At 36.8% G+C, this 15,517-nt stretch overlaps 1 protein-coding gene across 1 annotated transcript; it reads left to right on the plus strand.

The window, feature by feature from the left end:
* The first annotated feature begins 9,045 nt into the window (after positions 1-9,045).
* On the plus strand, positions 9,046-15,190 carry SOX9 (SRY-box transcription factor 9). Its single transcript, XM_075350677.1, has 3 exons — positions 9,046-9,793; positions 12,058-12,311; positions 12,811-15,190. The coding sequence occupies exons 1-3, from the start codon at positions 9,363-9,365 to the stop codon at positions 13,572-13,574; spliced, it is 1,449 nt and encodes a 482-aa protein (XP_075206792.1). The 5' UTR covers positions 9,046-9,362; the 3' UTR covers positions 13,575-15,190.
* Positions 15,191-15,517: the final 327 nt, after the last annotated feature.

A 15,517-nucleotide genomic window follows, 5' to 3' on the forward strand; every position in this document is an offset into this window, starting at 1 on the left:
GATAGATAGATAGATAGATAGATAGATAGATAGATAGATAGATAGAGGGATAGATAGATAGAGGGATAGATAGATAGATAGATAGATAGATAGATAGATAGATAGATAGATAGATAGATAGATAGATAGATAGATAGATAGAGGGATAGATAGATAGAGGGATAGATAGATAGATAGATAGATAGATAGATAGAGGGATAGATAGATAGAGGGATAGATAGATAGATAGAGGGATAGATAGATAGATAGATAGATAGATAGATAGATAGATAGATAGATAGATAGATAGATAGATAGATAGGTAGATAGATAGATAGAGGGATAGATAGATAGAGGGATAGATAGATAGAGGGATAGATAGAGGGATAGATAGATAGAGGGATAGATAGATAGATAGATAGATAGATAGATAGATAGATAGATAGATAGATAGATAGATAGAGGGATAGATAGATAGAGGGATAGATAGATAGAGGGATAGATAGATAGATAGATAGAGGGATAGATAGATAGAGGGATAGATAGATAGATAGATAGATAGATAGATAGATAGATAGATAGATAGATAGATAGATAGGTAGATAGATAGATAGATAGAGGGATAGATAGATAGAGGGATAGATAGATAGAGGGATAGATAGATAGAGGGATAGATAGATAGATAGATAGATAGATAGATAGATAGATAGATAGATAGATAGATAGATAGAGGGATAGATAGATAGAGGGATAGATAGATAGATAGATAGATAGATAGATAGATAGATAGATAGATAGAGGGATAGATAGATAGAGGGATAGATAGATAGATAGATAGATAGATAGATAGAGGGATAGATAGATAGAGGGATAGATAGATAGATAGAGGGATAGATAGATAGATAGATAGATAGATAGATAGATAGATAGATAGATAGATAGATAGATAGATAGGTAGATAGATAGATAGAGGGATAGATAGATAGAGGGATAGATAGATAGAGGGATAGATAGAGGGATAGATAGATAGAGGGATAGATAGATAGATAGATAGATAGATAGATAGATAGATAGATAGATAGATAGAGGGATAGATAGATAGAGGGATAGATAGATAGAGGGATAGATAGATAGATAGATAGATAGAGGGATAGATAGATAGAGGGATAGATAGATAGATAGATAGATAGATAGATAGATAGATAGATAGATAGATAGATAGATAGATAGATAGGTAGATAGATAGATAGATAGAGGGATAGATAGATAGAGGGATAGATAGATAGAGGGATAGATAGATAGAGGGATAGATAGATAGATAGATAGATAGATAGATAGATAGATAGATAGATAGATAGATAGATAGATAGATAGAGGGATAGATAGATAGAGGGATAGATAGATAGATAGAGGGATAGAGGGATAGATAGATAGATAGATAGAGGATAGATAGATAGATAGAGGGATAGATAGATAGAGGGATAGATAGATAGATAGATAGATAGATAGATAGATGATAGATAGAGGATAGATGGATGGAATAATATGTGTAACACTATACATGTTGTCATCTCTCCGGACAGATACAGGATAACTCATTATTCTCATTATATTAATCTCACTTCTATAAACGTCTTCTTGTTATTTCCCATTTCCCCTTCTCTGATTGTCCATGTCACCAGTGTAGTGGAGGCGATGTCACCAGTGTAGTGGAGGCAATGTCACCAGTGTAGTGGAGGCAATGTCACCAGTGTAGTGGAGGCGATGTCACCAGTGTAGTGGAGGCGATGTCACTGGTGTAGGCGCTGTGCACCCATCGGCCGTTACAGTCTCTGTACACAGCAGACCTGGGAGAATCGCATGCGATGTTGGACCGATCTGCTCTCCTTCCTTCATGTCTCATGTCGCTCTTCTGCAGATTTTCTGCGCCTTTGATCCTCTGTGATTTCTAGCTGACCCCTCTGGTGTGAAGCGCCATTAATCTCCGCTGTGACTGACACTTAAATGTCGCACTGGTTTGGAGCCCTGCAAACGGGCGCAGAGTCCGGTGCACATCCCAGGCATGGAGGTGTCCCGGCTCCCTCTGTACACCGCTACTGCCTGTAGCGCCGCTCTACTCCCACTTCTGCGCCTTTTGGGAATTTAGAGCAAAACTAATATTTACTCTATAGGGGGCAGAGGGGACTCAGGGATTGTACTGACTGTAGTAGAGCAGGCACTGAATCTTTAATTAAGGTCTGTTTATCTGGAACATCTGCTACTATTCTCTGTTATCAGTCAGATAAAAAATATGGTTGAAAACAAAAATTTCTTTTCATCTGCATTGAAGAGTGGGAAAAAATACTTTTAAGCGAATGGACAATTTATTCTTGTAGCTGCATCTTTGGTTTTCTGTAATATTATTATTCTAAAAAGTTTACTGGCCCTTTAAATGTCCTGTCATAGGGAGGGGGGTTCCTACACACTGGCCCCTCATTATAATACATTTGTGGAGGGGGGGGAGGTGATAAATTCTCCAACTCTTCACAGATCTTTGGCTCTGCAGCTTCTGTGAATCTACATGTCCGGGGGCTCCCGGCTGGGACTTGTAGTTCCTGGTTATTCTTTGCTGTATTTTCGATTAACGAATAATTCAAAAGGATAATGAAAAGAGAAAGCAAAGAAAGAGTAAAAAGTCTCCTATCACTCAGATGTAGCAGAGCTGAATTCGTTATTATTAAGCTTTCCCCAGGATTTACGGCTAAAACGAAATATGATGGATAGAAAAACTCAGCTCTGCTCCATCTGGACCCGCTTATATTCGTTTTGTTAAGTTTTTTCCCCACTATTTTAGTTTTTCTCTGTTTGTTTTTTATGTTTCTGTAAATGAAGAATTACAGAATGGATCACATGTATATAAAGATAAATAAAATATATATCATAACTGACCATATATATATATATATATATATATATATATATATATATATAGATAGATAGATAGATAGATAGATAGATAGATAAATAGATAGATATGATTATCTATCTATTTAACTATTTATCTATTTATATCTATGAATAATTATTTATATATTGAATTAATTATTTATATATATATAAAATTAATTCATAATATAAATAATTATATATATATATATATGTATATACACATTATCTTATTATTCATATACTATACTATATACTATTATTCATAGATATAAATAAATAGTTAAATATATAGATAATCTTTTTATATATATATATATATATATATATATATATATATATATATATATATATATAAAATCAAGTATCTGTAATTATTCATTAACTGCAAGATAAAAAGAGAAAACCTACAAATAAAAATTAAAATAGTGTAATATATATATACAGTGATGATTTTATAGGATGAAGTATAAGATACAAAAAGAATCACAGAATACAATAAATAGGAACAATAATATAACAATATAATAAAACGTCTGAAATGACATTTTACAAAAGCACAAAAAACCCTAAAATGTGATATACAGAATATAATAAATATGACAAAACTGTCCCCACCATTCCTCAGTTCTTCAGAGATGTGAATCCATTCACCTTCGGATCTTCCTAATGAAATGTTTTATGTTTGCTTTGTAAATAAATAGAATCATTATTTTATCTGTTTGTTGAGTTTTTCATGTTACTATTATCATTTGTATTAAGAATTAGAGATGTTGTTGAAGTTTTACATATTATTTTTATTTATTTCTCTTTCTCTTTTTTTATTCTGTTTCGTTTTTAGTTTTTGCAGTTTTTGCCAAGTGATTTTGATGTATTTATGTTATTATAAGGATTTTTTTTAAATTGATAAATTATACAGCAAGGGAGGGAATTGTACAGAAGATTTTTTTTATTCGTGTCTGGTGCAGGATGAAGTTTTGTTTTGTTTTTTTTGTTGGGGTTTTTTTTCAGATTTTGTACATGTGATATAGCCCAGATCCTGTTAGTCTTCTTCCATCACTGATCCCTCCTGAGCCGGCAGTGATAGCTACATTTTGGTCAAAGCTTTTTGTTGTTGTAGTTGTTCTTGTTTTTCTCTTTTTTTGTATTTCATGCTGGTTTTTACAATCTAACATTTAAATTCTAAAAAAAAATAAATTTCTTTTTAATTATGCCATTTGTTAATATAAAATATTGCACAAAGGCATCTCATATCTATCTATCTCTCTCTCTATCTATCTATCCTCTATCTTTCCATCCATCCTTCTATCTATCCTCTAGCTATCTCTCCATCCATCCTTCTATTTATCTATCCATCCATCCATCCTTCTATCTATCTATCTATCCCTCTATCCATCTATCTATCTATCTATCTATCTATCCCTCTATCTATCCCTCTATCTATCCCTCTATCTATCTATCTATCTATCTATCTATCTATCTATCTATCTATCCCTCTATCTATCTATCTTATCTATCTATCTATCTATCCCTCTATCTATCCCTCCATCTATCTATCTATCTATCTATCTATCTATCTATCTATCTATCTATCTATCTATCTATCTATCTATCTATCTATCTATCTATCTAATCTATCTATCTATCCCTCTATCTATCCCTCTATCTATCCATCTATCTATCTATCTATCTATCTATCTATCTATCTATCTATCTATCTATCTATCTAATCTATCTATCTATCTATCTATCTATCTATCTATCTATCTATCTATCTATCTATCTATCTATCCCTCTATCTATCTATCTATCTATCTATCTATCTATCTATCTATCTATCTATCCCTCTATCTATCCCTCTATCTATCTATCTATCTATCTATCTATCTATCTATCTGTCTGTCTGTCTATCCCTATATCTATCTATCCCTCTATCTATCCCTCTATCTATCCATCTATCTATCTATCTATCTATCTATCTATCTATCTATCTATCTATCTAATCTATCTATCTATCTATCTATCTATCTATCTATCTATCCCTCTATCTATCTATCTATCTATCTATCTATCTATCTATCTATCTATCTATCTGTCTGTCTGTCTGTCTGTCTGTCTGTCTGTCTGTCTATCTATCTATCTATCTATCTATCCCTCTATCTATCTATCTATCTATCTATCTATCTATCTATCTGTCTGTCTGTCTGTCTGTCTGTCTGTCTGTCTATCTATCTATCTATCTATCTATCTATCTGTCTGTCTGTCTATCGATCTAATTTCTATTTATCCTTTATAAAGCTATATCATACATTGTATCAAGTCAGCAGATCCCACTAAGTGACCGGATTCCACTGATCTGGACGGATCCCTGGTATCAGGGCAGTAGCTGAGCAGAGGTGGCCTCATTATTTGCTACAGATCGGTGTAATTACCATCAATCAGAGCTCAGACATCGCCGCCTCTCTGTACGGGCACAGTGCAGCGCTGCTCCTGCCGCTGCGAAAGCTTCTCCTCCCCCTATTTTAACCCAGAGAAGAAATACTGATGATGATGATGATGGGTTTTCTGAGGCTTTGCTGCCCTCTCTGTACAAAAGGCGGAATTACAATATCGAAAGTGTGTAACTTTCTAAGGAGCTGCAGAATGAGCCGGCTGTGTAGGGGAGGTATTAATAGGATGGATAGATGGATAGATGGATGGATAGATGGATGGATAGATAGATAGAGGGATACATAGATAGAGGGATAGATAGAGGGATAGAGGGATAGATAGATAGATAGATAGATAGATAGATAGATAGAAGGATGGATAGAGGGATAGAGGGATAGATAGATAGATAGATAGATAGATAGATAGATAGATAGATAGATAGATAGATAGATAGATAGATGATAGATAGATAGATAGATAGATAGATAGAGGGATAGATAGATAGATAGATGGATGGATGGATAGATAGATAGATAGATAGACAGAGGGATAGATAGATAGAGGGATAGATAGATAGATAGATAGATAGATAGATAGATAGATAGAGAGAGAGATAGATAGATAGATAGAGGGATAGATAGATAGATAGATAGAGGGATAGATAGATAGATAAATAGAGGGATAGATAGATAGATAGATAGATAGATAGATAGATAGAGGGATAGATAGATAGATAGATAGATAGATAGATAGATAGATAGATAGATAGAGGGATAGATAGCTAGATAGATAGATAGAAAGATAGATAGATAGAGGGATAGATAGAGGGATAGATAGAGGGATAGATGGATAGATAGAGGGATAGATAGATAGAGAGATAGAGGGATAGATAGATAGAGGGATAGATAGATAGATAGATAGATAGAGGGATAGATAGATAGATAGATAGATAGAGGGATAGATAGATAGATAGATAGATAGATAGAGGGATAGATAGATAGATAGATAAATAGAGGGATAGATAGATAGATAGATAGATAGATAGATAGATAGATAGATAGAGGGATAGATAGATAGATAGATAGATAGAGGGATAGATAGCTAGATAGATAGATAGAAAGATAGATAGAGGGATAGATAGAGGGATAGATAGAGGGATAGATGGATAGATAGAGGGATAGATAGATAGAGGGATACATAGATAGATAGAGGGATAGATGGATAGATAATAGATAGATAGATAGATAGATAGAGGGATAGATAGAGGGATAGATAGAGGGATAGAGGGATAGATGGATAGATAATAGATAGATAGATAGATAGATAGGTAGATAGAGGGATAGATAGATAAAAAGATAGATAGATAAATATATAGATAGAGGGATAGATAGATAGATAGATAGAGGGATAGATAGAGGGATAGATAGATAGATAGATAGATAGATGATAGATAGAGCGATAGATAGATAGATAGATAGAGGGATAGATAGATAGAGGGATGGATAGATAGATAGATGATAGATAGATAGAAAGAGAGATATATAGATGATAGATAGATTGATTGATGGATGGATGATAGATAGAAAGAGGGATAGATAGAGGGATAGATAGATGATAGATAGATGGATGATATATAGATAGATAGAGGGATAGATAGAGGGATCGATAGATTATAGATAGATAGATAGATAGATGATAGCTAGATGATAGATAGATGATAGGTAGATAGAGGGATAAATAGATAAATAGATAGATAGATACATGGATAGATAGAGGGATAGATAGATAGAGGGATAGATAGATAGAGGGATAGATAGATAGATAGATAGAGGGATAGATAGATAGATAGATAGATAGAGGGATAGATAGATAGATAGATAGATAGATAGATAGATAAATAGATAGATGATAGATACATGGATAGATAGATAGATGATAGATAAATGATAAATAGATAGACATGGATAGATAGAGGGATAGATAGATAGAGGGATAGATATATAGAGCGATAGATAGATGGATAGATAGATAGATAGATAGATAGAGGGATAGATAGATAGATAGATAGATAGATGATAGATAAATGATAAATAGATAGATAGATACATGGATAGATAGATGGATAGATAGATAGATACATGGATAGATAGATAGATAGATAGAGGGATAGAGGGATAGATAGATAGATAGATAGATAGATAGAGGGATAGATAGATAGATAGATAAATAGATAGATGATAGATATATAGATACATGGATAGATAGAGGGATAGATAGATAGATAGAGGGATAGATAGATAGATAGATAGATAGAGGGATAGATAGATAGAGGGATAGATAGATAGATAGAGGGATAGATGGATAGATAGATAGATAGATAGAGGGGTTGATAGATGATAGATGGATAGATAGAGGGATAGATAGATACATGGATAGATAGACGGAGATAGATAGATAAATGGGTGGATAAATAAATATATATATTTGTAGTCAGAGACCCTTAGTGCATAGGGTCGCATTAAAGCTTATGGAGCAGAGACAGGATTTGGACCATCTCTGCATGCAGTAATGGAAAGGTCCTGTCCTCATGTCATGTTTCTCTTTATATATAGAGAGAGAGAGAGAGAGAGAGAGTGCTCCACGTGTGTGTATGTGTGTGTGTGTGTGTGTGTGTATGTGTGTGTATGTGTGTGTATGTGTGTGTGTGTATGTGTGTGTATGTGTGTGTATGTGTGTGTGTGTGTGTGTGTGTGTGTGTGTATGTGTGTGTGTGTAAACACAGTAGAGATTGTATTCATATATTCTATATAATGCAAAAAAAAGAACAAGTAAATAAATAAATAACTATATATATGACTATATATATATATATATATATATATATATATATATATATATATATATATATATATATATATATCTTAGGACAGGGCTATGTGACCTTCTCTGCTGTCAGCCTATATGGCTCCACTGCCTGTAGATACTGTGGAACTTGGCATAACTTTATAGTTCATCTAGCACAGGATACACTACACAACTTTCCCTCTTTTTTGCTGCAGTCTAACAGCACAACTTTTCTTTTATAAAGCACAGGATAGCACAGCACTTCTTTTTTTCTGCAGCCTGACAGCACAGAGCCAGCACAACTTCTCTTTTTGTTGCTGCAAACAGCAAAGGATAGCACAGCACTTCTCTTTTTTTCTGCAGACAGCACAGGATAGCACAGCACTTGTCTTTTTTTCTGCAGACAGCACAGCACTTCTGTTTTTTTTTCTGCAGACAGCACAGGATAGCACAGCACTTGTCTTTTTTTCTGCAGACAGCACAGCACTTCTGTTTTTTTTCTGCAGACAGCACAGGATAGCACAGCAGTTGTCTTTTTTTCTGCAGACAGCACAGCACTTCTGTTTTTTTCTGCAGACAGCACAGGATAGCACAGCACTTCTGTTTTTTTCTGCAGACAGCACAGCACTTCTGTTTTTTTCTGCAGACAGCACAGCACTTCTGTTTTTTTCTGCAGACAGCACAGCACTTCTGTTTTTTTCTGCAGACAGCACAGCACTTCTGTTTTTTTCTGCAGACAGCACAGCACTTCTGTTTTTTTCTGCAGACAGCACAGAGCACTTCTCTGCTTTCTTCCTCTCAGTCTTGTCTGCCTTTTTCTTCTTTTCTAGGGCAGGAGAAGGCTCAGCCCACAGTGCATAGTCTGCAGTCCCCTCCCCATGGCAGGCCTGGGATTGGCTGCAGGGCAGTGAAGTGCTGCTATTTATTCCAGCCTTGCCTACTCCTACAGAGCAGACTTACAAGTTGTCTTGGCGTTTGGGCTCCTGAGCTGAGCGCGGATCTTTGCGCACAGAAGTCGCAGCATCTGGACCTTGGAAACCCTCCACTCCCATATGGTTCATGATTTACTTTGCAAGAGACTTTGCAGATCCAGCGCCCAGCCCTAGAGAGGAGTGAGCTGCAGCCTCCTCTGCCTGCACATTACTTTTTTCATCCTTGCAATCACTCACTCCCCAGTTTTGCGCATGAATCTCTTGGATCCCTTCATGAAGATGACAGAAGAGCAAGACAAGTGCATGTCTGGGGCTCCCAGCCCTTCCATGTCTGAGGACTCTGCTGGTTCCCCCTGCCCTTCTGGGTCGGGATCAGATACTGAGAACACAAGACCCCAAGAGAATACTTTCCCCAAAGGGGACTCTGACATGAAGAAGGAGACAGAGGATGAAAAGTTCCCTGTCTGCATCAGAGAGGCGGTGAGCCAGGTGCTGAAGGGATATGACTGGACCCTGGTGCCCATGCCAGTCAGGGTGAATGGATCCAGTAAGAGCAAACCCCATGTCAAGAGGCCAATGAATGCCTTTATGGTGTGGGCACAGGCTGCAAGGAGGAAGCTGGCTGATCAGTACCCACATCTCCACAATGCAGAGCTCAGCAAGACCCTGGGCAAGCTCTGGAGGTAAGTGTCTGCTCCTGGCATGCTCAAAGATTGTGGATATTTCTTGACAGTTACTTTCTGGGATTTCTGGCAGTAAAAGGCTTGAAGTGTGGTGTTGTAACTACACTCTGCCTAGGAAGGTGCCTATTAAGGCTGTGAATTGGGAAAGAAGCTTGTAAAGGGGGTATGTCACCTCTGTGCCCTCCTAATACTATGCACCTCTGCGCTCTGCGGTCTTCCCATGCATTGCGCACCGATTGTTCAGTAATGATGGCAGATTGTCCCTGCAGCTACAGACAGGGGGGCCCCTGCAGCCACAGAAAGGGGGGTCCCTGCAGCCACAGACAGGGGGGTCCCTGCAGCCACAGACAGGGGAGTCCCTGCAGCCACAGTCAAGGGGGTTTGTCACCTCTGCGCCCTCCTAATACTATGCACCTCTGCAGTCTTCTCATGCATTGCGCACCGATTGTTCAGTATTGATAGCAGATGGTCCCTGCAGCCACAGACAGAGGGGGTCCCTGCAGCCACAGACAGAGGGGGTCCCTGCAGCCACAGACAGAGGGGGTCCCTGCAGCCACAGACAGAGGGGGTCCCTGCAGCCACAGACAGGGGGATCCCTGCAGCCACAATCAAGGGGGTTTGTCACCTCTGTGCCCTCCTAATACTATGCACCTCTGTGCCCTCCTAATACTATGCACCTCTGAGGTCTTCTCATGCATTGCGCACCTATTGTTCAGCATTGATGGCAGATGGTCCTTGCAACCACAAACAGGGGGGTCCCTGCAGCCCCAGACAGGGGCCCATCCATTACTGGCCAGTCTAATTAAATGTGGATTTCTTGGGGCACTTTAGGTATATTTAACCCCTGCTGGGGGAATTTCACAGTTTTGGCCGCTGGAGGGCTCAGGTGGATAGGTTGTAGCCTTAGGTTTCTGTCTCTTTTATTTTTTTTTTTTTGCTGGCAGTGAAGGAATGACTCCAACCACTTCAAAGGATTTATTCTACCTTTATCTGATGGCTGAAAGGGCTTCCTGCACTGTAAAATGAGATTCATGCACTTGGATGGCTTATTCAGTGGTGTCTTGTTTTTTTGCAGATTAGGATTGCTGGATTATGTATGCATGTGATAGGGGCTCAGATTATCTCAGATAGAAACTGCACCCTCATTGCATTCAATCTTGCTTTAATCAATGACATCAGTTCTGCATTTATATGAAGTCTAGCTGCCATATATATATATATATATATATATATATATATATATATATATATATATATATATATATATATATATATATATATATATATATATATAAAAATCTGAGCAGAACTCTCAGTATAGAGCTGTGATGTTTGCCTTAGGAGCAATAATACATAACAAAGTAATATAATAATATTATTAATTTCCTTCTTTTTCTGCTTCTTCATAGTAATAATAAGTGAATTATATTATTTTTGTTATTATTATTACTATGAAAAAAGCAGAAGAAGAAGAAAATTATTATTATTGTTATTATTATTACTACTACTATGAAGAAGTAGAGAAATAACATTATTATTATTATTATTATTATTATTATTATTATTACTACTATGAAGAAGCTGAATATTATTATGAAGCAGAAGAAGAATACTATTATTATTATTATTATTATTATTACTACCATGAAGAAGTAGAAAAAGAACATTATTATTATTATTATTATTATGAAGAAGAAGAAGCTGAAGAATATTATTATTATTATTATTATTATTATTAGTAGTAGTAGTAGTATTATGAAGCAGAAGAAGAATAAAATTATTATTATTACTATGAAGAAGTAGAAAAAGAAAATTATTAATAGTATTATTATTATTTTTATGAAGAAGCTTATTATTATTATTATTATTATTATTATTATTATTATTATTAATGATAATAAATAATAATAATAACAACATTCTGGTCAAAGTAAAATGCCATTGGATAATAATATCATATAATAGCGTAAAAAATGTGTAGTATAAGAACAAGTCAAATAATAGTCATATAGGATGGTAATAAATAATATAATAATAATAATAATAATGTAATATATTGTACTGTAGTAAAATAGTAATGTCATATATATAATAAAATTTTATTATTATTTATTAACCTATAATGTAAAAGTCTGAATAACACAATAGATTATACCTGTATTAGATACATAGAACATATCTAACAAGACTGATTCTGTATGCTCCTGGTCTATATGGTCTCTGGTGCAGAGTGATTTATGTTTCCTCCTGTTGCCATATTTTAGGCTGCTAAATGAGGGCGAGAAGCGTCCTTTTGTAGAAGAAGCTGAGAGACTTAGAATCCAGCACAAGAAGGACCATCCGGACTACAAGTACCAGCCACGCCGCAGAAAATCCGTCAAGAATGGTCAGGCTGAGCAAGAGGATGGCTCCGAGCAGACCCATATCTCCCCCAATGCCATTTTCAAGGCTCTGCAGGCGGACTCCCCACACTCTGCCTCAAGTATGAGCGAGGTGCACTCCCCAGGGGAACACTCAGGTAAGGACGGACCTCCTGTTTTATGCACTGATTTGCATGCTATTCAATGGATGCATGTTAGAAATTGCAGTGGTCATGCAGGACATAGCGTCCGCCATGTCTGTGCAGGTGTGCTGTACTGCCCCCGCCTATGGGGGTAATAATGTCTGAATTATATAGGGCTTGATAATGTTGCACCTATTATCTCCTCTCACCTTCTGTCCGGCATCTGTTGGGTTAAACTTACTGTAGGATCCTGGCGTTAATGATTAGCCGGAGTTATATGGCACCTGTTTGTATGAGATATAAGATAGGCAGCACACTCCTACCTAACTCTATGTGACCCTGCCGCTAATCTGCTGGCTCCTTTAATGAAGCAGTGTGGATGCACGTGTACTGAGACGTTAGCTATGGCTTTGTAAAAGTTCTTCATTTTTCCAGCTTCATTCTGCATTGCTTTGTAGTCAGATCTATCTATTTTTCACTTTTTATGACATTTTGGTTATGTTTTTTGCTGCAGGTCAATCACAGGGGCCACCGACTCCACCGACCACCCCTAAAACAGATGTGCAGCCGGGCAAGCCGGACCTAAAGCGTGAAGGTCGCACCATACAAGAGCCCGGCCGCCAGCCCCCTCATATTGATTTCCGTGATGTGGACATTGGAGAGCTGAGTAGTGAGGTGATTTCCAATATTGAGACCTTCGATGTCAATGAATTCGACCAATACTTGCCACCCAACGGGCACCCGGGAGTCGCCTCCACGCAGGTGACTTACACCGGCAGTTATGGCATCACCAATACAAATAGTGCCAGCACGGGAGCCGGTCACACATGGATGTCCAAGCAACCACCACAGCCGAGTCAGCCGTCCCAGCAACAGCACACATTGTCCACCCTGAACAGCGAGCAGAGTCAGTCCCAGCAGAGGACACACATCAAAACCGAGCAGCTCAGTCCGAGTCATTACAGCGACCAGCCACAGCAGCACTCCCCGCAGCAGCTCAACTACAGCTCCTTCAACCTCAACCATTACGGCTCTTCCTACCCAATGCCCATCACGCGCTCGCAGTATGACTACACCGAGCACCAAGGTTCCAACACCTACTACAGCCATGCTGCTGGCCAGAGCTCCAACATCTACTCTACCCTCAGCTACATGAACCCAAGCCAGCGTCCCATGTACACTCCAATTGCAGACACGACGGGGGTCCCATCCATTCCCCAAACACACAGCCCCCAACATTGGGAGCAGCCGGTCTACACACAGCTCACCAGGCCATAGAGCTATCACTATAGACCATTGACTTTCTAAAGACAATTTGCCATCCAGCACAAGTCAAGTAGTGCCCTCTTCATAGGTGCGTAGCACATCGCCCTCTGCTGGCAGCCAGCGAGAGCGGACGAACTGCTTCTAAACAGGACTCTCTTGGCACCTCTGTATACGCAGATGGCACCAGAGAAGATACTTTAGAAAAAAAACAACAACTCGATTCTTGGAGAGACTTTACAATTCTACATCCTCTGTGAGGACTAGTCTCTATCTGATATATTTTAGTATGTACTGTGTATGTTCTATTGCCTTTATACGGGGGTTTATACATTTATATTTTAGAAGAAAAAAATACATTGTAAGAAAGAAAAAAAAAATTCTCCGCTCGAGTAGTTTTACATTATTTGAATTTTTCATTCAAATGGAAATATTTTTGTAAAAAAAAAATATTTTTTTTCCTCCCCCTAAAAAATATTAGTCTTGCATTGATAATGAGCAGTGAGAAATTTGGGGCCATATTCTAAATCAGACAGTGGATTGTAATAGGGTTTACTCAAGTAGGAAATGTATTTTCCACATTAATACCCAAGTGCCAATATGAAAAAAAAAAATACAAAAAACATTGTGCCCGAAGATTATAATTCACATGTTGCCTAATGAACGGTTCCGGACAGACTGTATACAAGTGCCATTTACAATTTCTAATAATCTCCAGCAGCAAAAGCGATAGGGTTGATTTTTTTATTTTTTATTTTTTTTTTATTTTTTATATATATATTTTTTTCTGGGAAGATTTTTACACACCAGGTGTCACGCTCTTAAATTATTTATTTTATAATAAAAATAATATTGTTAAAAAATAAACAAAGACTCCCGATTTTTAACAAAAAAAAAATCTTTTTGTACAAAGGAGATATATATAAGCATGCTGCTGATTTCTCTATTTTTTTTTTATGCCTTTTTTTATTTTTTTGAGAACTACGCTTTTTCGTTAAATTATGGGTTTTTATTGTGTCATTTCAGTTTTTTTTTATTCTTTCTCCAGCTTTTTCTTTTCGTGTTCTTAATTCCTTCTTTGAGTTTAATTGTAAAAAAAAAAACATACGAGATGCTCTAATAAAATAAAGTAATTAGCAGAAAGTTTACTGGGGTTAATTTTTTTCCATGCAAAAAGTTGCACCAAATCTGATAAAAAAAAAATAATATTTTTTTCAATGCTTCCCATTTTACATTGTGAACTATTGGATTGTAGGATATCTAGGGACTTTTGGCACAATTGTGTGCCAAAATGATAATAAATTTGACATAAGATGCTGTTTGACTTTGGCAAATGGTTGGTTAACATTTGCTTAAAAAGATTTATATATATTTTTTTTTAAAAGTACAGGATTGGTATTGTTAAATGCTATGTCCAGATAGAGCACTCCACAATGAACGCCTTCATTACAAAAAGTAGGCCTTAAAGTTCCCTCTAAGTTAAGTAACATATACAAAGCAGACTTTTGAAGTCCGTGGATCATTTTGTTCATTTTTATGTGCGATTTTTTTTTTTCTTTTTTTTTTTTTTTTCCTATTGTTATTCTTCTGTCTTTGTGAACTTATCCTCTTGTGTATTATTGTTTCGCAATAAATATAATACAATGTACTAAAAGTTAAATCTCGTCCTTTTCTTACGAATAACCTTAGGTTAAGTTCCGATAGTGAGTTTTTGTGGAGTTTTTGACTTGTTGCTGTGTAAAAAAACAGTTAAATCACACTGTCAATATGTGAAAGCCGGATTTAACTCTACCCGTGCTACATCCCGCCCCCATCGGTGGCCCATTGATGGGATCGTGGGGCGCCGATGGATTGTCATGATAGCCGAGATCAGTTGATGACCCCTATGTCTGTCATGATGAACTTCCTGGGGAGTTTTTGATTCTGCCTACTGTTGCTGTGCAATAAACAGTTAAATC

The sequence above is a fragment of the Anomaloglossus baeobatrachus genome, chromosome 5 (assembly GCF_048569485.1).
Source record: "Anomaloglossus baeobatrachus isolate aAnoBae1 chromosome 5, aAnoBae1.hap1, whole genome shotgun sequence".
Taxonomy (NCBI): domain Eukaryota; kingdom Metazoa; phylum Chordata; class Amphibia; order Anura; family Aromobatidae; genus Anomaloglossus; species Anomaloglossus baeobatrachus.

Bases quoted from the DNA above. Each gene is read 5' to 3' on its own strand.
- SOX9 (XM_075350677.1), top strand. From the start codon at position 9,363: ATGAATCTCTTGGATCCCTTCATGAAGATGACAGAAGAGCAAGACAAG. The intron at 9,794-12,057 runs GTAAGTGTCTGC...GCCATATTTTAG, and splicing joins ACCCTGGGCAAGCTCTGGAG to GCTGCTAAATGAGGGCGAGA. The intron at 12,312-12,810 runs GTAAGGACGGAC...TTTTTGCTGCAG, and splicing joins CTCCCCAGGGGAACACTCAG to GTCAATCACAGGGGCCACCG.